At 42.4% G+C, this 25,565-nt stretch overlaps 1 protein-coding gene across 1 annotated transcript in view; it reads right to left on the bottom strand.

Annotated features, from left to right (window-relative positions):
- Positions 1 to 6,742: 6,742 nt before the first annotated feature.
- The window catches only part of NSMAF (neutral sphingomyelinase activation associated factor), a 55,544-nt gene continuing 36,721 nt past the window's right edge, over positions 6,743 to 25,565 (bottom strand). Inside the window, exons 20-31 of the mRNA XM_045006583.1 lie at positions 24,555 to 24,597; positions 23,940 to 24,100; positions 18,733 to 18,841; positions 17,633 to 17,691; positions 16,190 to 16,257; positions 14,583 to 14,650; positions 14,212 to 14,335; positions 12,502 to 12,585; positions 11,001 to 11,151; positions 10,499 to 10,601; positions 9,575 to 9,684; positions 6,743 to 7,134 (exon numbers count right to left, since the gene is read on the bottom strand). Of these exons, the coding sequence (XP_044862518.1) occupies positions 7,040 to 7,134; positions 9,575 to 9,684; positions 10,499 to 10,601; positions 11,001 to 11,151; positions 12,502 to 12,585; positions 14,212 to 14,335; positions 14,583 to 14,650; positions 16,190 to 16,257; positions 17,633 to 17,691; positions 18,733 to 18,841; positions 23,940 to 24,100; positions 24,555 to 24,597 (1,175 nt within the window). The 3' untranslated portion in view covers positions 6,743 to 7,039. The remainder of the gene's footprint in view (positions 7,135 to 9,574; positions 9,685 to 10,498; positions 10,602 to 11,000; positions 11,152 to 12,501; positions 12,586 to 14,211; positions 14,336 to 14,582; positions 14,651 to 16,189; positions 16,258 to 17,632; positions 17,692 to 18,732; positions 18,842 to 23,939; positions 24,101 to 24,554; positions 24,598 to 25,565) is intronic.

The following is a 25,565-nucleotide window of genomic DNA, read 5'->3' as shown; positions in this document are numbered from 1 at the left end:
CGCCGCTTCCGCCTCTTGCCATGGTGGAGTGCCAGAGTGGACAGCAGAGCGATCGGGGATCGATTTTTATTGCGTCTACACTAGACGCGATAAATCAATCCCCGATAGATCGATCACTACCCGCTGATCCGGCAGGTAGTGTAGATGTACCCTAGGGGATGTCTGTGTGGTTGTAATTAACTACAGTGATGGGAGGTTTAAGTTTCTCAGGCCTCACCAATCATAACTAATCATGTTATTTTAGGTTGTTTGCAAGCTAAAAATCATCACTGTTGCAGTGAAAAAAAGTCCAACTGATCAACAAAGGGTTGGTTCTGATCGTAGGGACTGTTGAAGGAGAATGTACTAAACTCCCACTCTTTATTAAAATGCAATAGCTGTTCAGGCTCAATCCAGTTGTTGCTGCTCATAGAGGAAAAAACTACCTCCTTTCCTGAAGAGAAGCAGATGCATGCCATAGTCATTCTAGGAGTCACTGACAGGAAAGAGGTGCGGTGGAAAGGGAGTCATGTTCCCTGCTCTGGCATTGATTTCCTGTGTGACTTTGGCCAAGTCATAGAATCATAGAATATCAGGGTTGGAAGGGACCTCAGGAGGTCATCTAGTCCAACCCCCTGCTCAAAGCAGGACCAATTCCCAACTAAATCATCCCAGCCAGGGCTTTGTCAAGCCTGACCTTAAAAACCTCTAAGGAAGGAGATTCCACCACCTCCCTAGGTAACACATTCCAGTGCTTCACCACTCTCCCAGTGAAAAAGTTTTTCCTAATATCCAACCTAAACCTCCCCCACTGCAACCTGAGACCATTACTCCTTGTTCTGTCATCAGGTACCACTGAGAACAGTCTAGATCCATCCTCTTTGGAACCCCCTTTCAGGTAGTTGAAAGCAGCTATCAAATCCCCCCTCATTCTTCTCTTCTACAGACTAAACAATCCCAGTTCCCTCAGCCTCTCTTCATAAGTCATGTGCTCCAGCCCCCTAATCATTTTTGTTGCCCTCCACCGGACTCTTTCCAATTTTTCCACATCCTTCTTGTAGTGTGGGGCCCAAAACTGGACACAGTACTGCAGATGAGGCCTCACCAATGTCGAATAGAGGGGAATGATCACGTCTCTCGATCTGCTGGCAATGCCCCCACTTATACAGCCCAAAATACTGTTAGCCTTCTTGGCAACAAGGGCATACTACTGACTCATATCCAGCTTCTCATCCACTGTAACCCCTAGGTCTTTTTCTGCAGAACTGCTTCCTAGCTATTCGGTCCCTAGTCTGTAGCAGTGCATGGGATTCTTCTGTCCTGAGTGCAGGACTCTGCACTTGTCCTTGTTGAACCTCATCAGATTTCTTTTGGCCCAGTCCTCTAATTTGTCTAGGTCCCTCTGTATCCTATCCCTACCCTCCAGCATATCTACCACTCCTCCAAGTTTAGTATCATCTGCAAACTTGCTGAGAGTGCAGTCCATGCCATCCTCCAGATCATTAATGAAGATATTGAACAAAACTGGCCCCAGGACTGACCCTTGGGGCACTCCGCTTGATACCGGCTGCCAACTAGACATGGAGCTGTTGATCACTACCCGTTGAGCCCGACGATCTAGCCAGCTTTCTATCCACCTTATAGTCTATTCATCCAGCCCATATGTCTTTAACTTGCTGGCAAGAATACTGTGGGAGAACGTATCAAAAGCTTTGCTAAAGTCAAGGAATAACACATCCACTGCTTTCCCCTCATCCACAGACCCAGTTATCTCCTCATAGAAGGCAATTAGGTTAGTCAGGCATGACTTGCCCCTGGTGAATCCATGCTGACTGTTCCTGATCACTTTCCTCTCCTCTAAGTGCTTCAGAATTGATTCCTTGAGGACCTGCTCCATGATTTTTCCAGGGACTGAGGTGAGGCTGACTGGCCTGTAGTTCCCGGGAATCCTCCTCCTTCCCTTTTTTAAAGATGGGCACTACATTAGCCTTTTTACAGTCATCTGGGACCTCCCCCGTTTGCCATGAGTTTTCAAAGATGGTGGCCAATGGCTGTGCAATCACATCCCCCAACTCCTTTAGCACCCTCGGATGCAGCGCATCCAGCCCCATGGACTTGTGCTCGTCCAGTTTTTCTAAATAGTCCCGAACCACTTTTTTCTCCACAGAGGGCTGGTCACCTTCTCCCCATACTGTGCTGCCCAGTGCAGCAGTCTGGGAGCTGACCTTGTTTGTGAAGACAGAGGCAAAAAAATCATTGAGTACATTAGCTTTTTCCACATCCTTTGTCACTAGGTTGCCTCCCTCATTCAGTAAGGGGCCCACACTTTCCTTGACTTTCTTCTTGTTGCTAACATACCTGAAGAAACCCTTCTTGTTACTCTTAACATCTCTTTCTAGCTGCAACTCCAAGTGTGATTGGGCCTTCCTGCTTTCACTCCTGCATGCCTGAGCAATATTTTTATACTCCTCCCTGGTCATTTGTCCAATCTTCCACTTGTAAGCTTCTTTTTTGCGTTTAAGATTAGCAAGGATTGCACTGTTAAGCCAAGCTGGTCGCCTGCCATATTCACTATTCTTTCTACACATTGGGATATTTTTTTCCTGCACCCTCAATAAGGATTCTTTAAAATACAGCCAACTCTCCTGGACTCCTTTCCCCTTCATGTTATTTTCCCAGGGGATCCTGCCCATCAGTTCCCTGAGGGAGTCAAAATCTGCTTTTCTGAAGTCATTGAGGCCAAGAGCCTCAAAGGCATTTAGGTGCCTAACTCCAATTGACTACAGAAGCCAGCAAACCAAGCTAGTTAGTGGGAAATGCTGAAGGGAAGGAGGGGGACCTAAGCCTTGCCCCTCCAAGAGAGTTAAGCGCTGCCCTTTGCACTGTTTCTGCTCAGTAGGTAGGCTAAATCAGTCAGAGGGATTTCAAACCTAGGTTCTCTGTATCCCAGGTGCTTTCCCTAAGCACTAGGCTCCTATGTGTTCTGGGGCAGATAGCCTCCCCAAATTCCCAACTGACTTGCCTCAGTGGTGGCAGCTGGGTGTATGTCTTGGGAATGCCTCCTGGTGCTCAGATGCCACTGCAGAGATGGGCTGAATAGCTTCCTTGAGAGGCCCATTTGGGTTGAGGTGTGAGTGGGAGAGTATCAGGATCTAGGTGGCTTCATCTGTATCCACAGCGACTGAGTGAGTGTGTGCAGGGGGAGGAAGCTGTGAAAGGCAGTTATGGGGGAGTTAGGTGGCTAGCTCCCTTTGTGACTCTAGTCCCAAGGTTCTGCCTAGGCAGTAGTGCTTCATTCAAATTCCCTATGTAGGTTTGCCATAGGGAAGGGATGGCATTTATGCCCCTGGTTGTTTTTCAAACCATCTGTGTACATGCTTGTGGGATTAACACCCTGCTGTCAAGCAATAGCACTGCCTTGGGCAAGATGCTGGGAGACAGAGCACCATTATGTTAAATAGTCCATTTTCTTGCCCTGCAAGCACCCAGTCATCTACTGGGACTATGTTGAGATCTGAGCCCCTCCCATGAGGCTATGCTGCAGCTGGGAGTCAATCATTTAGACCAAGTAGACAGACTCATGGGTACAGGGCTTGAGCTAGTATGCTAAAACTAGTGATGTCATTGCATTAGAATGCTTGAGAGCCCATGCTGCAATGTCCATACTTTTGGCTCAAGTGCAGTAGTACAAGTCTATCTAGCTCAGGTGGGAAGCTTGCTCCCAGCTGCAGAGTAGACAAACTCCATGATTATGCTGGTATCTGATACCCACAGCTGATGCTGTTTGGGTGAAGCCTACTCAGCTCCTCTGCTGCACCCTTACTCCTCAGATGAGCAGGGAGAGAGATTTGAGGTCTCAGGCTCATCTGGCCTTAGAATGCACACAGGCCATGTGCAGTCTCAGGGCTGAATTCTCCTCTGTGGGGTGGAAGATACACTCCACTACTTTGGCTTCAGCACACCCTTCCACCAAAGATGGGAATGGGAGTTCATCAGTACCATGCATGGAGTGAATCAGCCAATGCTGCTTTGCCTCTGTATTGATTCATAGCACAGCACTGTTTCACAAGGCTCCAAAAGCTCTGGTGCCTGTTATTACCTCTTCAACCAGCACCACTGCTATCTGCACCAGCTCTGAGTCCTGTACTGGGCCTGTCCTCCAGCACTGGGAAAGAGAAAAAGGAAGGTCAGCTCCCTCCAAGGGTGGGAGATGTAAATAAGAGGAAGCAGCAAAGAGTCCTGTGGCACCTTATAGACTAACAGACGTTTTGCAGCATGAGCTTTCGTGGGTGAATACCCACTTCTTCAGATGCAAGTCTGAAGAAGTGGGTATAAGGTGCCACAGGACTCTTTGCTGCTTCTACAGAACCAGACTAACACGGCTACCCCTCTGATAAATAAGAGGAAGTATACTCTCCCATCAGTATAGGATTGGTATGGGGCCTCTCAAATGGCAGTTGTCACTTCTTTTCCACACATGTCATACACTGGATATCTCAGCATAGATGAACCTGAACACTGCACTGTTACAAATCCTGAGGACATCATCCAGGTACAGCTGCCTTTTGATGCTGCCCCAAAACTTAGCTCTTCAGTGCTAATCTAGTATAATCCTGAGCCCCTTCCACATAATCAGAGATGGGCTTGAAGGATCCAAGGACTTGAATACTGTTTTCCTCTCCTCAGATCAGGCATCAGGGGAAGACCATAATACAGCATCCACTCTAGCTTCTCCTGTGTCCTTACATACAGTAATCTATGAAGGCTCTTACTGAAGCTAACAGACCAGTTCCTTCCCCAGGACATTACATCTGTCCCAGCATAGACACCAATACCCCGTCCACACATGCCTACCTTCAGCACCATTATCTTCACTGGCACCAATATGACCTCCTGAGACACCACCAATCCTTTAGATTCTTTCTAGATAGAAATAGCTTGAAATGGATCTGTGGACTCAGTAGACTGTTGAATGGCCAATTATCAAGTTTGCCTGGCTCTTTATTACCAGCTTGTGGGGCACCATGAGGGCAGGCAAGTGAATAACCAACTTTTTAGTTTGCTGGCAATTCCAAGAAGAAAAAATTGGGTCAAACTAAGCTTGAATTAAAAAAATTAAATGTTTGTTTCAGTTTTGAGCATTTTACATAAAAAAATGAAAATTTCCAAATCATTTTGCATGGAAAAAATCAAAATATTTCCAAAGTGTCAAAACACTTCAGTTTTTTTTTTAAAAAAGGTCCCTTCCATCCCTATCCACCCCCCACCCCCAAACAATTTGGCAAAACTTTCAGTGTAACAATGTACTTTTTACTGGAAAAGTTTTTGGCAAAATGTTTTTCCCAGTTTTAATCAGTTTCCCCTACTACAGTGGTTCTCAAAGCTGGTCCATCACTTGTTCAGGGAAAGCCCCTGGCAGGCCAGTTTGTTTACCTGCTATGTCCGCAGGTTCAGCCGATCTCAGCTCCCACTGGCCCCGGTTCACCATTCCAGGCCAATGGGGGCTGAAGGAAGCAGCATGGGCCGAGGGATGTGCTGGCCACCGCTTCCAGCAGCTCTCATTGACCTGGAGACGTGATTGGCTGAACCTGCGGCGGGTAAACAAACCAGCCTGGCCCACCAGGGGCTTTCCCTGAATAAGCAGCAGAGCACTGCCTTACTCGACTCTGCCAGTGGAACAGAAGGAATCAATTGTGAGCTTGGTAACCCAGGGTTCAGCTCTAACTTGACTCTCCTTGGAAGGATACTAAAATGTACAGAGTGAAGTGATGCTTTAGCTACAACCACAATGCTCCAGGCATTAAAATACACTCCTGTCTGAGCTGCTGCAGCATCTGGGGCTTTTTTCAGGCACATTTCTGTTGACAGAGCAGCACCAGCCATACAATCAGCAAGCACTATTCATCAGACTACATGCTCAGATGCCCAGTTGGGAGAGCAGTGCTAGTCCATATTCATCTATGGAACTCCTCATTCACTGTCCGTCAAGGGGCAGGGCTCACTAATCTCCCCCTGCTGAGGATACACAGGGGCTTCAAATAAGATGGTTACTGTTTGTCACTTCAGCAATCACCGCACTTACCCACCTTTCCCTCTGCATTGTTCTACAAAACATCAGAACTCTAGTTTGGGAGGATGAATGTAGGAGTAGGGTGCTGATATCACCTTCACATTTGAATGCATCTGTCCACCCCCATTCCCCCACCACAGCTATGGTGGCTCTGCAACTCAACACCAGGAGGTACCAATTCCACCACTGTGAATATACAAAGGCAACTGGAAGAACAAGTTATTGGTAAGTAACCTCTTTCCCACAATCCCCAATTCTGCTCCTTTTGTGCAGGAGAAACATTTGTTGTTGTCCAACTGGGACCTACTGCAAGTGTCCTGTAGGCGATTAAAATAGGACAGCTGCCTCAGGTATAGATACACTTTCTGTTCATGAGTAAGGATCCCTCCTTTACCCCCTGTTAAACACAAGAAGTTGGCAGTTCTACTTACTAGGAAGAAGGTAGGTGTGACAGAGGGGAGAGACTCTTTAGAGTGGTAGGGCTAAGTGAAGATCATGGTGTTTCCTTCTAATAAATTTGTAAAGAGCACAGAGGTTGATGAAAGCACTTTTGCTTAGAAGCCTCCAATTAAAAAAAAAAAAAAGATGCACCAGATGGTATGAATGTGATCCTTGCCAAAATGAGAGGCTTGCTTTATTAATTCAAACATACACTACCCTAGTTGATGCAGTTCAAGTAGATCACACAGTGACTGCAAGTTAAAATCTCTTTAATTACAGAAAAATAAGTCTTTCATCTCAAATTAAGACAAGCATTTTCAAGTTGAGACAATATGACAGCCATAATGAAATACAAACAAAAATATTACAGTATGGAAATTACAGTACAAGAGCTTTAAATGAAGTCACCATAAGCTAGAAAGTTTTAGATAAACCAAGCTTTCTATTTGGTTGACCTTCCGCAGCCATCATTGCACATGGGTAAGTTCCTTTATGAAGTTTGGTTTAAAATATATTGAGTTCATTTAAATATCTGGAGGGAAAAGGCACTTAATATTGCAGTTTCCAGAACATGATTTGTTTATCTTCCCCTCCTGTGATAATACTGCTGCATTGCTCATTCATCCACATACAAGTTACAGCACCTGAGAAAAACAGATCATTGAATTGTGTGTTAGATACAAATACAGTGGGAATATTTGAGAAGTGTACTATTTTAAAAACAAGTTTGCAGGAGGTAGTTTTGATCAAATTAATAGCACTGAACAGCACAGGCTTAAATTTCTCTTGCTTGAGCATGCTCAGTGAGGATCAGTGATCTCATTTACAGTATGTATACTGAACTCCAGCACACTGCATATCCTTAGCAGTCTTTTGAAGTGAATGAATCAATTTAGCCACAGCCATTTCTACTCTAATCAACGGGTAGAAGGCTACAAGAATTTTCCTTCAGCCCAACTTTCAGAGGACCCTTCACAGTATTCTTAGCCCCTGCCACTTGACCCATTTTTCACGTTAAAATCGGAGTTGGCATCCTACAATACACTTCAGTGGGAGCATATGGCCAGAACCCTTGTGTTTTCGAGATTCTACCCCTCCATGCAGAGGGGAATTCCACACAAGCTTTTATTACACTGCTGTTTCCAGCCCTCATAAGATCAAGGGAAACCTTAAAAGCAAACTGATGCTAGATGGTATTATCTTCAAGCCCTTAGAGGCCCTGAAACAGGTTTGTGTCAGACTCACACACAGACAAAGTGTGGAGATTGTAAAATTGAATTTGACATCAAAATAAATATATGGACTTTGGCCAGATTTTTTCAAAATTAGGTTTTATTAAATGTGGAAAATACAAACTCTGACTTTCCCAAAATTTCACATCTGCTGCAGAAACCTGGGTATTTTGCCACAGCTGGAGTATACTAGACCTTGAATGCTATTAGAGCATCCTGTTTCCATCAGTACCACTGAAACACCCAAATCAGTAGAATTCAACATTTCTCCTGTTAATCTTTTCTCTTCCTCCCTCATGCCACCCAAGGGGCAGATCATCTCCCTTTATAATGCTGCTGGCCCAGGAATAATGGCTTAAGGGCCCTCTGCATCTTCCACTAAAGCCAATGGGAGACTTTCTATGGTCTTAAATTTAGCATCTGATACAATTGTCATTTGAGTCTAAATTCCAGTTCGCCTCAACTGGTGACTATGTCAGAAATTGTAACTGTTGTATGACCCATGTCAGAGTACAGTGCTCCTTTGGAAAAAGGAACCTTGCACAGAACTGGGACTCAGATTCACAAAGGCATGTAGAGTGTGGAAATGCTTAACTTTTAGGTGCCTAGAAACATCACTGGAACAATGGAGTCTACAAAGCCTGAATTAGGTGCCTGGGCTCCCTATACACAACAGGGGGAGAGACAGAATGGGATCCACAAAAGCCAGCACGCTAGGTTAGGAGCTGCGTAAGCCAGCCCTGGGGAGATGCCAATAAGAGGGGTGTATCCTCAGTCCCGCCCTTTGCATGGAGTGAGGTGCTTTTCTCTGCCTATGACACACAGACAGGAACCTCTCTCCTGAAGTCAAGCAGCTTAGGCGCCTAAGCCCCTTTCTGCAGGGATAAGTTAGGTGCCTGCCTCGTTCCACACAAAACAAGAGAAGGAGGACCACCTCCCTTATAACCGTTAGCCCAATGGTTAGAGCACTTACCTGGGATGCAGAAGATCACAGACCAATTCCCCCTCTGCCTGACGAGGGAAGGGATTTGAACAGGGGGTTCTCCCCACTCAGTTGAGTGCTGAAGCCAGTGGACTATATAGTAACTCAGACCTGGTCTACCCTTAGAATTTAGATTCACCAAGCTACATCACTTAAGCATGTGAAAAATTCATACCCTTGAGCACAGTAGTTAAGCCAACCGAATCCCTCGCATAGCATTCTGCTGCACGGAGAGGTGGATTATCAATAATGAAGGAAAAAGCCCTTCCACTGCGGTAGGAAGTATCTACACTACAGAGCTACAACAGTATAGCTACAGCACTTTAGCGCCCATAGTGTAGACATGACCTCACTCCCTCTGGCCCAATTCACATTTAACTATTCAAACACTGAATTGAAGTGGAACAGATTCAATAGGAGAGACTCACTTGGGTCTCCTACCGTCCTGGGGAATATCCTAGCCATTGTGCTGAAGGTTAAAAGAGAGAGACCTCCTCCCCACCACCCTCTGGTTGCTGTGTGTGTAGTTAGACTGCTCTGAGCATGTATACCAGATCAGGCTCTGCAGAGAAGATACGCAGAGTAGCACCTATTGTCCCCCCATTTGTGGATGGTGGTGGGGCCTAGACAGGAGATAGGTCCAAATACCTAGAGGGAGGCAGAAGTCTGCATGTGCAGAGGCAGAAACATAGGTGCTGAGGGAACATTTACAGCAAAAATTTAGGGGTCGAGTGAGTTTAGATACCACAGGAGTAGGCGGGATCACAGGGGAGCCTAAATCTGCGACTTAGGGCCCTAAAACTGGGGTTTAGGCACCCAAGTCCCTTTGTGGATCTGGCCCTAGGAGATTACACAGTACTGCACACACACCTGTATGTCCTTTGATTCTTTCAATAACTTTTCCCGCAAGAAGGTCCCAAACCAATAATTCACCAGACTGGCTTCCTGATAACACAGAATGTCCATCCCATTTGAAACATCTGCAAAATAATTAATTTAGCCCATTTGCGTTAAGAAGTGGCATTATTTATTTAAGACTCTTCTACCTGTTAATTTAGTCCATCACCTATGCATAAAAGAAACTGTTCTAAGTACTGAGGCCAATGCTGCTCTATGAATTAAGCAATGAGATGTGCAAGGGTAAAGGGAAAGTTTTAAAAATGAAGAAAACTGTCTGTTGATAGTTTAAATCACATATCATATTGCTCTACATTCTGAAACACTAGATCAGTCTGAGAGAGAGAGGTGGGAAAGAGAGCCCTTCAAGTTAAAACCGATACTTTCTTTAGGGTAAGATAACAAGGCTGACACTTCTATAGTTTTTGGTATACTACAAACTAACAAGTTTTGAATCCAACATCTTTTACAGCTGCTGAAGTACACACAAAATTGCATCTATTAACTGTAACAATTTCAGTGTCAGCTCTCACTAATTTCAGTGAAAACTGCAGCTGCTTAGCACATCTGACAGGCAGGCCATTTATACAAGTGCCTAGCTTTAGCATCCAAGTTGAGAAACTTTGGCTGCAGCAGACAATGCACACAGAATCCCAGCCTTTGCACTTCCCTCTGTTGATACATGCATCTCTTGTTAAGATGACCCCATTTCTCCTAGATGACATATACCTTAGACGTGTTTAATATTTGTGTCATTTTCACATTCCCTTTGGGCATTTGATGCAAACAGAGATGTCCACTTCCTGCCCCGACTGTAATTCAGAGATATAACTATCAAGTACAGCCACTGTAGCTAGAAGGGGTTGGGCTTCACACGGAGCTTTCTCTCACCATTACCTTTGTGGCTGCTCTGAGGTCATAGAAGAGATGAGCATTCCAGTTTGCACATCTATTACTTTAAAACAGCCATCTTCTCCTGTGCTGAGCAGATGTCTGCTGTCTATACAAAAATTAAATGTATTAAGCACACACAGTAATGCATATCTAATATTTCCAGTGGTTAGGTATGTCAGAAAACATCATGCTTTAATTAAAAGCAGTTATTCCAGTTACGTCTCAGATAATGAGGAGTAAATAAATCTTCAAGCAAAAAGAACTGAAGCAATTTATCACTAGTCCAGAAAATAGTATTCTAACATCAAGTATGGTACTGCAAAGCACTAATAAAACCTGGACACTGGAGATTTGTGTCTGACTATAGCTGAACATTTAAAATCTACAATTATGTTAAAAATCCAGATATCAATGTATAATAGAGCTATACAAAGATGGAGATTCCTCTAGAAATTCTCATCTCTCTCAACATCTGCATATTAGAAGAGACTTAAACACAACATACCAGGACTAAAAGCAGCAGCATACACGGTCCCTGAATGACATGAAAGTTGGTGCAACATAGTGGCAGTAGTAACATCCCAAATACTAATGGTACCTTCTTTGGTTCCGGACACCAGCATTGCATTTGCAGCATTTAGGTTGATAGTATTTACCTAGACAATTAAGTACCACATTATTCCTTTACTCAGCTCTCACATGGGCATTCTTGATAGACCTTTAAGTGTTCACAAAGCAAGCCTGTCTTCCATAAGTATCCAATTTTATTACATCAGTTGATTACATATTTTTATATAAAATCCGGTCTTATTTTTAAAATATAAAATCCTTGCCAACTACACCTCTACCTTCATATAACACAACCCAATATAACATGAATTTGGACATAACGCGGTAAAGCAGTGCTCAGGGGCGGGGGGGGGCACTCCAGTGGATCAAAGCAAGTTTGATATAACACGGTTTCACCTATAACACGGTAAGATTTTTTGGATCCCGAGGACAGTATTATATCGAGGTGGAGGTGTATATGTGAGCAGGAAATAGAGGGGAAGTGTGTCATAAATGGAGTCTTAAGCAGATTTATAAGCATTGTTTTTCCTTGCAGTATCAGACATTTGAATTGACATTTAAGTTCTTATCCAAGAGAAGATGACTGATTTCATTAACTAATTAGAAATGTAGGCTGTAATGTTTAACCATAGCAAGCAAGTCTAGAAAACCACTAGCCTGTGCTTTGCCCAACCCATCTGTTTTGGATATCCTTGGATGCTGTTGGTAAATTTTACCAGGCATTGTTGCCTCCTTGTGATCTATAAACAAATCCACTGAGATGTTTAAGAAATTTAAATGCAAGTGTTCTAAATATTCTGCAGGAATGATGTCAGAAGTTACTGAGATATAAATGTACACAAATCCTGTATCTGCCCATATTTATTTTTAATTGAATGTTTGAGCCAAACACGTACAATGTATTTAGATAGTCACAGTGGTCTTTATGATAATATATATCATAGCCAAGTACAAAATATGGAAAACAAGTCAGACTTTTACCTAAAAACTCTAAACAGGCAAATTTGGTATTTGTACAGAAGGCATGAGGATGCAAATACTTCAGACAAAATTTATTTTGATTTACTGAAAGAGCCCATGAACCCTTTGCACACACCGCAAGTAGTGCCTGATCAATAATAAGAAAACCCATTTCTTTATACAAGCTTTCCACTCTCCAGAAGTGGACAGTTGAACCAATTCTTTTAAGAAAACAGAAAAATATTTGGAGTTACTTTCACTTGGCCCTTAGTCTATTCTATTCCCTCCTAGTCTTGGCATTCTTGCAATATTTAGCAACTGTCAGCCTTTGACGAACGGTAGTCTTAATTCAGAATTTTCGCTTTTGTTGGTTTATGCCACATCTTTTAAAAGCTTGATTGAGATACTGTCAAGTAACTCCAGACTATAGTCTTTGATTGATTAGAAGTTGTATGTGTGTACATTTCCATACTCACACTAACATCATGTTCTAACTCAGCAAGCAATTCAAAATGATGCCTTTTGGTGCCCAGGACCTCTGCAGGAACACAGTGCCACACCTAGAATACCAACATTGCAGTTTGTTTAAACAAGCATTAGGACAACTTGTCGTGTTAACTATTTTTTATTACCTAGCTCTGTCATTGCAAGGTAAGTTGTCTGTGCAAACTAAAAGCTGTATGAAGGTCAGCTACAGAAACTTCCTCCTTGTCTCTAAGTTAAGTAAAAGGAAAAATAATTCTCGTTTTGGATTAAACATTAAACCTGTCTGTCAGAAGTTCTAAGGTCTCTTGACAAATCATGAAGAACTTGGTCGATAACCATTAAAAACAGTTAGTAGCAGCAGCATACTCCACTCTACCAAACAGAAGCATCCTCAGCCCATTGAGCAAGAAAACATGACAAAACATTCCTGCCCCTCAATCCACCAAACAGGCAGGCTTTTGCCCCTAAGCGCAGTGACAAATTTCAAAGTTGGGGGGCACCCAAATGATGCCAGCAGCCCCCCCCCTTAAAACAAATATGTTGGGGGGAGGTCTCCGATTCTAACTATGGCAGTATTAGACAGGGAGAGGTGATATTTTAATTAGGCAGATCTTATCCCATATAATGGTCATAAGGCAAAGCCAACACCTTAATTTCCACTCAAAACCCAACAGATAGTCAATACAGATCACAGAGCACTGGCATCACTGCAAGATATTCCATTTAAGTAGTGCATTACCTTTAACTTTTGATTAGATTTAAGGTACAGGGGTTTTTACAGTGGTTTTCAACCTGTGGTATGCGGACCCTAGGGATTTGCAGACTATGTCTAAGGGGTCCACAAAAAGTTGTCATTACCATAGAATAGTGATTTTCAACCTGTGGAATATGTCTAAGATTTCCAAAAACACCTCCATTCGAAATTTTTTAGGGGTCCACAAATGTAAAAAGGTTGAAAACCACTGGGCTTTTATAAATAAGGCTACGTTTTAGTCACAGGTATTTTTAGTAAAAGTCATGGACAGTAAACAAAAATTCACTGCCCGGGACCTGTCCATGACTTGTACTATAGACCCCTAACTAAATCTCGGGGAGGAGGGTGGCCCGGGGGTGCTGCGGGTGCTTGGGGGAGGGAGGGCAGCCTGGGACCCCAGTTGGTGCAGCGGAGGAGAGGGGTGCGGCCACGCAGCTCTGCACGCTGACTCCTCCCTGAGCACCAGCTCCGCAGCTCCCATTGGCTGGGAACCACAGCCAATGGGAGCTGAGGAGGCGGTGTCTACAGGTGGAGGCAACACCCAGAGCCCCCTGGCTGCGCCTCCCCCTAGGAGCTGAGGGATGTTGCCGCTTCCATGGAGCCCCCGAGGTAAGCCACCCAAACTCCTGCTCCTGCTGGGGGGAGGAGACGGTGGTGCAAGACTTCCCCAGCAATGGCCAGTGCAGCTGGCCCAGGGGCCGCTTGAGCAGCTCAGGTGGCCCCTGGGCCAGCCGCACTGGCCACTGCAGAAGTCATGGTGGTCACGGAGTCATAGAATCTGTGACCTCCGTGACAAACTCGCAGTCTTAATTATAAAGGAGATAAAGACACAATTACGGCAATCTTTGTTATCAACAGGACAGCTACTATCACGAACTCTGGAGTATTTCACTATCACCTTAATGAAAACCATGAGTATAATTAGTAAAGTGGCTGACATACAAACCTTTACAGTGGAGTCCCAAGATGCAGAATACAAGCGATTATCATGCCAGCAGATCTTGCTGACGGCATCATCATGTCCCATTAGGGTATCCTGTCGTCTTCCAAATGCGACTGAATAAAAATAGCTATCAGGAAAAAAGTATGAGTTATGAAATTATAGCTTCAGAGAGCAAACTTTTATAGATTTTAAATACATTAAAATAATTTGGCTTCTATAATTTCTAAACAACAGATAGAAATCTGCCAAAAAATGTAGAAAAAGAGTAAATGCTTCCTGATAGTGACTTACTTCCATGTTCTCAAAAGAAGTTTCATAAATCATAGTTACCCAAAAACGGTATGATTAAATATAATCCACAAATAAATACACACATATGATTGTCCCACGAAGAGCTTATGACAGTGGTGTCTCCTGGTAAGATTAAACAAGATGACAAAGCCTATAACGAAAATGAACATTGCTTTATTTTCCATTTAGTGCCAGATAGAATAGAAGTCAATTAAAGTGCATTAGCACATATTTGGAAAAAAAACACAAACAGTATCTACAACTTATGCATTTAATGTTCTCAAAACAAAAAAAAATTGTGACAGATGTCAGAGATTAACTCTTACTGCCTTAAAGGACAGTGGATTCACTATGGTCAACATAAAAGAGAGTTACCAGCTTTGCATAAGAGTTGCAACTCCAGTATGTTATGGAGGATTCAGTAAAATCTTAGTTCATGCTTCAAGAATACAGTGCATTGCTTCATCCTGGCTCATCCTATTTGCATAAGCAAGCTTTCCAGTTTTGCAGCTACCTATCAACTTGAGACACAGCAAATACTGAACAAACCTAAAACCACCAAAGTAAATGGAAGCTTTTGTTCTATATTTACGCTGCCAAAGAACCATCTCATGATAACTACTAGTCAGAGAATGGTATTTTCATGAAAAGGGTTGCATGAAAGATGATATTTTTCTGATTGTGAAAGGGTATTCTCTCCGCAGTGCATAAGTAAAAAAGCAGCCCTGTTAACTCTGAACAAGTGAAGAATATCTATCAATTTAAGGAAGGACAGTGCTGTTACTGCTCAGGTCTTTGTCTACACTAGCTTGTCTATTGACATTTGCTGTAGTTACATTACCAGCAACAGCGGGAGAATTTGTGTAGTTCTGTTGCTGGTATTTTTATTGCCTTGCGTGCTACACCTGCTCTAAGCAGGGTTAGGTGTAACAGTGGCAGAAAGGCAAGTCTCTACTAGGTCTTTCACCATTTCTGCAATGTAGCTGCACGGCACCTGTAGGAGACTAAGAAAAATGTCAGTGTAGGCAAGGCCCATTAATGAGAGAAACTGGCTCCTTGGCCAAGGATTAGGAAAAAAATTACCAATGAAAAGAAAACAGCAGTCACAGTCAGAAGTAGCAGTAGCCTAGTCAGTGCCACAGGTGAGATTCTCACCTTGCTCCAGACCCTTTCTGCTAACTAAAATGACAGGAGCTATGTAAAGAGGCTCTAAAAGCCTCAGCTCCCTCTGGTGGAGAACTCCCCTGGCACAGAACTGAGGAAGACAGACAAAAAATGTTCTTCCAAGGATCCCCTTACAAGTCTTAGTATAGGGGACATGTCAGGGGCATGAGAGAGCATGTAGTGCTGCAGAGATTCTGGGGCAGCATGGCTGGCCTTAGGCAGCCAGTGATGAACCTATGTAATGTAGGCAGACCCCCTGGAGGGTCTCAGTTACACCACAAGGTTTACACTGGGCCTCAGAGCAGCCCAAACTTGGGAAGGCGCAAGTTGTGCTATGCTTCTTCAGAGGCACAGTACTGAACCTCATCCCACGTCGGTAAATTACTCGTGCAAGAGAGAATGCAGAAGGCTGGAGAAGGAAGGAAACAAAGGCAAACCTGGTATTTTATTGATACACTGCTGACAAGGAACATCTTTCTGTGGGTAGCTTTCAGGACGACTTCCCTTAATGACAATAACTACTCACCATGTTTGAAAAGGACACACTTCTTTGGAGCGTTTTTGATTCTTTAGAAAACATCTTCAGGGTTGAATCTAATGCAAACATTAGGGAAGTAATTACAAAGACAGAACTGGACTGGACTGCAATACTCTAATCTAAACGAATAATTTTTGCTCCTGTGTGAATATTCAAATTCACACAGGCAAGGGATGCATACATCACTTCTAAAAAGCCACTATAAGAGCCACATTGTAGGCTACTGTTAAATACAGAAACTACAGAGCATTTTTCTTTCTTAATTCTGAAGAACTGAATGAGGAAGGAGAACTGGGAGTTGAAGGGAAAGGCAGTCCTCGTGTTTTATATTCAAATGTAACCCAAGATAACTCAGGTATGTTGCAGGTGTAACCTTTAAACATTCTCATTTGTTGTTCATCAGTGATATTTTAATGTGCAAGATAGGAAGTTTAAGAGGTATAGCTCCCACAGGACTCACACTTCTGCATCTTGTAACACAGATCTAGTATCCAAAAGAAGTTGCAGAGCCCTGCAATTTAACTTAATCCAGCATGCATCCTTTTCCCACTTAATTTGCACTCTACCCACTAATTCATCAGTCGACACTCCTTGGAATAGATTTTTTTTTTAAATAATCCCCTACCCCAAATTTTACACTGATCTGAGGTTCAGGAGTAGCAATAATCTACTTTGCATCATTGACAGGTTTAGATGTCAGGTATCTTGTGAGCCAATAAGCTTGCAAATAAGAGAAGTTACCAGCATTATCAGTTTCTCAGTTACTTGGCACCTGGAAATTTTCAATATACAACTTCAACAGCATACAACTATGTATATGAAAAGTGACCTAAAATTGGTTTTATAGGTGTTTTAAGTGTGTTAAATATATGGCAGAATACACGTTGTAATGCGGTATACAGTTTTATTAGCATTTGTTTGGCATAAGCTGGATAACCTGACTACCCCAAACTCATTCAGATAAGAAGCCTTCACGTCACATTAGACAATTGTTGAAGATTTTTAAGACTGTATCTATGCACATGTTTTTGGAGAGAAACAGACACATAATGGAAACGCTGATGGTGGCGACATAGTACAGGCTGATACAGATTTTTGCATTCGACAGGTCATTAAAGCCTGTCTAGAGGTCAAACAGTGGATTGCTTTATTGAAAAAGTCCAAGAAACAACTTAAGGATGGGATTTTCAAAATCACTGCATTGGCCTAACTTTGTTTTCAGTGAAGTTACTCCCATGAATTCAAGAACAGCAGAGCTAGGCCAATGCTAAGCACTTTTGCAAATCCCGTCCAAAAAGCAAAAAGTACACTTTGAGTGGTCTGAATTTTTGCTGGTCCATGTAACTTCATTAAGTCAAGACATTATAACACAGTGATGCAATGTTTGCATCACAGTGTCTTACAAGAAGACACTTGTACGAGAATACTCACCTTGAGATGTTGTGAAAACTGAAGACCCATTGCAAGAGACTGCTATTCCAGTAATTTCCCTATTCAAGACAAATAAGTTTGGAAGTGAATTCAAAGGGTATTTAATTCCAACGCTCATACCATACAGTGACTTTTTTACAGCTGCAATTCAGTATCTGATCTTCACAAGGGTAAATTTAGACACTCAAGCAAATTATGAAGATTGTTGTAGAGTGCATCACAATTCTACAGACAAAAATATACCTTGCCAAAGAACTGGAAGGAGCAGTGCAAGTTCCCCCCACATTGTTCTGCCAGCATGCTTCAATTCTACCAAAAACGACCTGCTTAAGGTGGTGAAAGCCTAAATTAGCCCACACCCACTTAAATAATTTAGCTTCTAGTGGGGCAGCCAATAATAAGATGACTGTTAAGATATCAGGCCAATTCCTAGTATACAACTCATTTTTCACTACCAAACAACCAGATAATCTCATGAAGGAATGCACCTTCTAGAACAGGGGTGGGCAAACTACAGCCCACAAGCTGTTTTAAGCCGGGGCACTGGGTCGGAGGCCACACCACGCAGCTCCCGAAAGCCGCGGCACAGCCTCTCTCCGGCTCCTATGCACTCCAATGGGAGTTGCAGGGGCGGTACCTGGAGATGGGGCAGCGCAGAACCACCTGGCCGCACCTCCATGTAGGAGCCGGAAAAAGGGACATGCCACTGCTTCCGGGAGCTGCTTGAGATAAGCACCGCTCAGAGCCTGCATCCTGAGCCTCTCCCCACACCCCAACGCCCTGCCCCAGCCCTGATCCCCGCCCCGCTCTCCGAACCCCTCAATCCCAGCCTGGACCACCCTCCTGCACCCCAAACCTCTCATCCTCAGCCCCACCCCAGAGCCCACACTCCAACCCCAATTTTGTGAGCATTCATGGCCTGCCATACAATTTCTATTCCCCGATGCGGCCCTAGGGCCAAAAAGTTCGCCCACCCCTGTTCTAGAAGCTTTCCTTCACATCCAGATAAACACATGATCCAATAACTAGCAGGATGACTACAGCAGATTATTGGATTTTGAGATAATTATACCACAGACAAGGACATTACAAAGACTTACTCTTTATGAATTTTATGTTGCTCATCTAACTTTAGTTTGGCAATGTTGTTCCATGCAAGCGTTATACTTTCTTCTGTCAAATCTTCAAAAGATTCTTCACTTGGAGAAACTAAAATAAAATACCACCATAAAATGAGAAGTAACAAATTGAAAATTAAAAAAAAAGACAGACTTCAGATAATAAATGAGTTGAAGTTATACCAAATATGAATATATTAAATGATACAAAAAGGCATATGCATCATATCTATTATTTCCAGTTCTATTATAGAGAGGAGAGAATTTATGAGAGAATGTTTAATTGCCCCACAATATTTATTGACAGAAGTTCAAGAACATAAATAGCCAGAAATCTTCAGGTTAATTCCTAAATGGATCAGAAGTTTTTAGACAGCATATGTTCTTCTGTTATGACTGGCTGCCACTTTTATGTTCACGTATTTAAGAGTCAGATTCTGTAAAGCTGTAGGTTTAAAATTATGGCTTATCTTTTTTTAAAGGTTATGGGGGTTTAAAGAAATTAAATGAGCTTACTATGTGGAAACTGCTACCAAGAATACCACCAACTCAATAAGAATTGCCAAGCTGTGAGAATACATAGCATGATTTAGAGATGTTTAAATTTCGAGAATTTTTTTAAATAGAATCCTATTTTGGCAAACCACCCAACATAATTATAGAATTAATTCTACGTGAGTCATTTGGAAGAGACATTCTACTTAAAACAGCAACCTGTATTGTCACTCCTGTACTTCAAAGTTAAAGATCACTCAATAGGGGAATGAGGAAAATGATATAAATCTAAGATGGCGGTCAAAAGCATAGTTATTTGCTGACAACTGATAAGGTATAAGAACATAATAGCCATACTGGGCCAGGCCAATGGTCCATCTAGCCAAATTATCCTTTCTTCCGATAGTGGTCAATGCCAGTTGCTTCAGAGCAGGGGTTCCCAAATTTGGTTCACAGCCTGTGACGCTTCCTGCAGCTCCCATTGACCGGGAACGGCAAACCGTGGCCATTGGGAGCTGTGAACAGTCATACCTGTGGACGCTCAGGTAAACAACGTGTCTCGCGACCCACCAGGGGCTTACTTTGAACAAGCCGCAAACCAAGTTGGGAACCCCTGCTTCAGAGGGAATGAACAGAAGTTAATTTCGAGTGAACATCACTTGTCATCCAGCTCATTTTAGGCAGCTAGATGTTTAGGGACACCCAGAGCATGGGGCTGCATTCCTAAGCATCTTGGCTAATAGTCATTGACGGACCTATTCTCTATGAACTTGTCCAATTCGTTTTTTAACCCAGTATTACTTTTGGCCTTCACAACATCCCATGGCAATAAGTTCGATAGTTTGACTGCATGTTGTGTAAAGAAGGACTTCTTATTTGTTTTAAACCTGCTGCCTATTATTTTCATGGGCTGATCCTTAGTTCTTGTGTTACGTGAGAGGTAAACAACACTTCCCTATTCACTTTCTCCACACTATTCATGATTTTATAGACCTCTTTCACATCCACCCTTGCCTCTTTTCAAAGCTGAACAGTCCCAGTCTTTTGAATCTCTCCTCATGTAAAATCGGTTCCATACTACTAATTATTTTTATTGCTCTTCTGTAGGATAAATATGAAATTAAAGAATTAGGGTTAGCTTAAGTTTGGTTAACAAAATACGTGTGTTGTAAAGAAAGGCCCTGGCTAGCAGGCTGAAGCCTTGAAAATAAGAAGTTATAAGTAAGGCTACGATTTAGTCACGGAGCTCATAGCAGTCATGGATTCCGTGCTCTTACCAGACCTCCGTGACTTCTTCAGCTTCTGTCAGCAGTTGGAGCATGGCTGGGGCTGGAGCAAGGGCTATGCTCCCCACGTAACCCCGTGGTGGGGGCCGCCGCCGGGGCCATGCACCCCTGCCCCGCGGCTTGTGCTGGGGGTCGCCACGCATCTCTGCCCTGCTTCTTGCATTGGGGCCACCACCAGGGCCGTGTGCCTCTGCCCCGTGGCGGGGGCTGCAGCTGGGGCTGTGCGCCCTGCCACGGTTTGTACAGTTATTTTTAGTAAAAGTCACGGGCTGCGTGAATTTCTGTTTGGTGCCCCTGACCTGTCCATAACTTTTACTAAAAATAACCGCGACAAAATCTTAGCCTTAGTTATAAGGCCAGAAGGAATGAAGTAGTGAAGATGTCTGGTTAAAAGAATAACTAATGAAATAAGGAAAAGTTTCTAAACAGTAGATCTCTGACGGATAGGGGTGACTGCAGCTGGTTTTAAATAAGACAAACAGAATCTGTTTTAAATGAGCCAACATGGCCCTTCCCACCCCACACCAGTGTTATTTCAAAAATCAGGGCCTATGTGAACCAGACGCAAAAGAAAAACTGTTGGTCAGCAAGGAGGGGAAGAGATAAGGAGGAAAGGCCTTGGGGAGAAAGGAGGTGGTAAATTTTATCTGGATTAAGACTCCAAATAAGGGTGATTTGTCCCAAATTGGTGGTTAGCTGAAGTCAGTAATTGGCAATTACATCATTTGTTCGTTAAAGGATATAGAACGGAAAAAGTTCATTGCTAATACCTGCCTGACCACTTTGGAACCGACCAATATGGATGCATTTAGCCCGTTTGTAATTATCTGGAGCAAATGCTTATAAATGTTTTGTTACTGTATTCGATGTAATAAATTGCTTATTAGTTAGACTTTATAGGCATGTTTGGAGCAATTGTATAAATACCATGTGGCCTTTGAATTTAATAAAGGAATTTGTGGTTAAATTAGTGTCGAGCAAATACCCTTCATAAACGTTAATAATTCCAACACCCTCTCTGCACCTTTTCCAGTTCAAATATAGCTTTTTTTGAGATGGGATGACCAGAACCGCATGTGGTATTCAACGTGTGGGCATGATGACAAACTGGAATTGACATAACTGCAGCCATTTTGTGTATTCAACCATCATTATTTGGAAACGAGAACACCACATAGTCAGGAATAATTTGGCCTTTTGCCGGAGCAGACAAAACAGCTGTTCAACTTCATTGTTGCTGACAAGAAGTGATAAAGTGATATATTCATGAGACGGAGAAGGAGTGTGGATAGCTGACCTTGGATCTGGGTGTGGGAGTTGCTTTGTTAATAAGTAGATTTTTTTTTTTTGCTGTTGCTAGGGAAATTATTAGTTCATTAGGGGGTTACTATGAGATATATGCTTTGTTTTGAGCAACCTATAAAAGAGATTAGTTAGAGTGTGAATTTGGAGAAGTTTTGGAGAGGATTTTGATGAGCTAAGAGATTGACATCCAACTCCCCCGCAGCTAGGAGAAAGGCTGGCCACTGGAAATGTACTGCTGACCACTTGACACCATCTCAGACTTTGGATAACTATATCTGGGGTGCTCAAGACTATTGTTATTTTAGATGTGTGCTTTGGACTCAATAAAAACAAGGACTTTTGAGTGAAAGCACTCTTGTGTGTACAATCATTTATCAGACTGACGAGCTCTGTCCCTAGTGATTTATGTCCTGAAACTGCCTAGAAAACAGACTAGTTACTATTTTTTCAGGTTCAGATAACCCCAGGAAACAGGCATGCCATGGCTTTATATAGTGGCATTATAATATTTTTTGTTTTATGATCTAACTAACCCTTTCCTAATGGTTCTTAACATTGTTCACTTTTTTGACTGTTGCTGCACATTGAATGGATGTTTTCAGAAAACTATCCACAATGACTCCAAGATCTCTTGGACTTCATAATTTAGACTTCATCATTTGTATGTATAGTTGGGAATACTTTTCCAATGTGCATTGCATTGAATATTGTCACTCATTTTGTTGCCCAGTCACACAGTTTTGTGAGATCCCACATAACTCTTCGCAGTCAGCTTTGGATTTAACTATTGTGGATTAATTTTGTATTGTCAGCAAATTTTGCCACCTCACTGTTCAAACCTCACCTCCCCCCACATTTATTAATATGTTGAGCAGCGTTAGTCCTGGTACAGATCCTTGGAGGACCCCACTATTTACCTCTCTCCGTTGTTAAAACTGACAATTAATTCCTACCCTTTGTTTCCTATCTTTTAAGCAGTTACTCATTCATGAGAGGATCTTTTCTCTTATTCCATGAGTGTTTACTTTAAGAGCCTTTGGAGTGGGACCTTGTCAAAGACTTTCTGAAAGTCCAAGTACACTGTAATGACTTGCCCACATGCTTGCTGACCCCCCTCAAAAATTCTAATACATTGCGGAGGTGTTATTTCCCTTTACAAAAGCTACATTGACTCTTCCCCAACATATCGCGTTTATCTACATGTCTGATCATTCTACTTGTTACTAGCGTTTCAACCAGTTCGCCTGGTACCGAAGTTAGGCTTGCCAGCCTGTTATTGCTAGAATCCCCTTTGGAGCCTTTTAAAAAAATCAGCGCTACATTACCTACCCTACAGTCATCTGGTACAGAGACTGATTTAAGCATATAAGGGTCTGATGTTTCAGTCCAATTCTTAGTGGACCACTGTCCACATCACAAGAACCACCATCTTGACTGGCACCCTTGTTGGCCATTTCAGCAGTGGCTAAATGATTAAGTGGACATAGGAACTGAATTACCCTCTCACCGCAGAGGTGATCCTTCCAGGACAAGATTAAACGTACATTAGTGGGACACTGTGTGGAGCTTGCACTGCCAGTGCGCATCCTATATGTATGCTGTGGACAGACTAATTTGATTGCCGCTGCTGTCAATCTGGTACTTCACAGGTCACAGAATTCACTTTTTTTTTTTTTTTTTGGGTAAAGTCAACACCACATAGAATAGAAAAACTGAGTGCTATAATCTGCATATTAGTTTTTGACTTGTTGTATATTTATAGGCCTGTATATCGACAATAGAAGTAATATCTGATGTTCATTTAAACCCTTGAAACAATTTAAAGAGGCAAACTGAATAATCAGAGCTCAACAAGACATTGCTTCCGTTTTTGGTTATTTAAAACAAAATAAAGAGAGAGTTGCCAGGCAAAAGTCTGTTTTCTGTCAGAGCCTTTGGTTCCTGTAGTTATTTCTCCATGACTTACAGGGAAAGCAGACAACCAAGTTATATAACTTATGATCCTCTGAAACAAAAGATACAGCCCTCCCAGAAATAAGGTCAAGTCAGTTATGTTATCAGATAGCAATACAAACAATAACTACGATTCTTTTATACGTTTACCTGGAGATTCAGCTATGGAAACATTGTGACTGGATGTTCGCAAACTTTTGAACTTCGGTATTATCCTCCGGGGATGAGGAGTTGTAAACAACTGTTTCGGTGTCTGTCCAAACTCCAAGATTTGTGTCAACAGAGCTACTTTCTCATTGGGGTCCATAATACTTAAGAAAAGCAAAAAGTGTTCCGTGAAATATTTTAAGACAGAAAGATTGTTTCTGAAAATGTAGGCACACGTGCGCAGTTATTGCTGTAAAATACAGTCACAGTAAAGGCATACACAACTGACCTATTACACAGTTGACTGGACAATTGCAGGCAAGCACATAACCATGATTGTGTGTACAACAGCAATAATTGCATGCATGGTACTCTGCAAATATAGCAATTTGTATCAGTGTAACTCAAATCTCAGACTGCACAGACATTTGAGAGCATAATCCTTCAATTCAACCTTTGTTACAATGGTAAGATTGGTGGACAGTGTCTTTTGGAGTCCAAAACAGAATGGCTCTCTCAATTGTTGGGAGCACTTAGATAGATAACGGGGAACTTTATGGGATAAAGAGAAATTTATTATGTGCCTCTACCAAACATTGCTTATAAGCATTTAATTACCTGTTCAAATCCACTCCACCTTCATAAGTTAATGGATGAAACACTGAAAGAAGAGGGAAAGAGAGCCATTTGCACAGTGTAGATAAACATGGCTCTCTTTTTTTTTTTCAATTCACACACCAACTGTAAAGTACATGAATATTTAACTGTGCTACATATCTATGCAATTCCACCCACCTCACACCTAATGCAAGTTATAGTTTGTTTCAAGCCTTTTGATGTATAGAAAAGTATGAGCTAGGCCAAAGAGGAAAAACCAGTTTCAGATACCACGTTTCCTGACTCTGTGCATTTCCCTAGCATGTTTTCTGTGATTTCAAAGACTCTCAGTACCTGGATACACAACAGTGATCTTATTACATCATTATAAGAGCCCATCATCACAGTGGACCAATCCCCTATCTGTAAGAAAGTGAGAATTTTGTAAACTGTGATTAAGTGATAAGCTGAGAGGCTTGGTGATTTAGGGTTAGTTCAGTATTAACCCCCCCAAATATTACTTCCTCATTAGATCTCTGCAGGACTAACATGCTAATAGGTCCTTAGGATGGATTTCAGATCTCAATCTCTTGCTCCCCAGGAAGATAAACATTGAACGCAATTCAGAGACATAAAACTTAGCTTAGTACAACTAAGCTACATGTGCCTCACATTCAGCTACATCTAAATTAAAGCTATGTAACAAGACTAACAAGAACTGACTACATGGTCATTTGGCTTAGAGGTGGTTATAAAGGAAACTCAAGAATGTGGTGGGGGGGGAAGATGCTTACAACAGATAGAGGTGAGAGTCTTTGGCAAAATGTTACGTGTTACATTAACTAACTTCTCAGTGAGGAATTAAAAAACCAACTAAACTAGACATCAGATTTCTGATGTAGCAGACTTGCAGTAGTTTAATGCAGAGAACTTCATCGTGAGAGAACTGCTTTTGATGCTGCAAACAGTTTTCAGTCACTCAGAAAATAATGTATTACTTTTCTTTAAGTATTTACAATGTCTTAATATTCT

The sequence above is a fragment of the Mauremys mutica genome, chromosome 2, assembly GCF_020497125.1.
Source record: "Mauremys mutica isolate MM-2020 ecotype Southern chromosome 2, ASM2049712v1, whole genome shotgun sequence".
Taxonomy (NCBI): domain Eukaryota; kingdom Metazoa; phylum Chordata; order Testudines; family Geoemydidae; genus Mauremys; species Mauremys mutica.
This window is presented reverse-complemented; position numbering and strand designations above follow the sequence as displayed.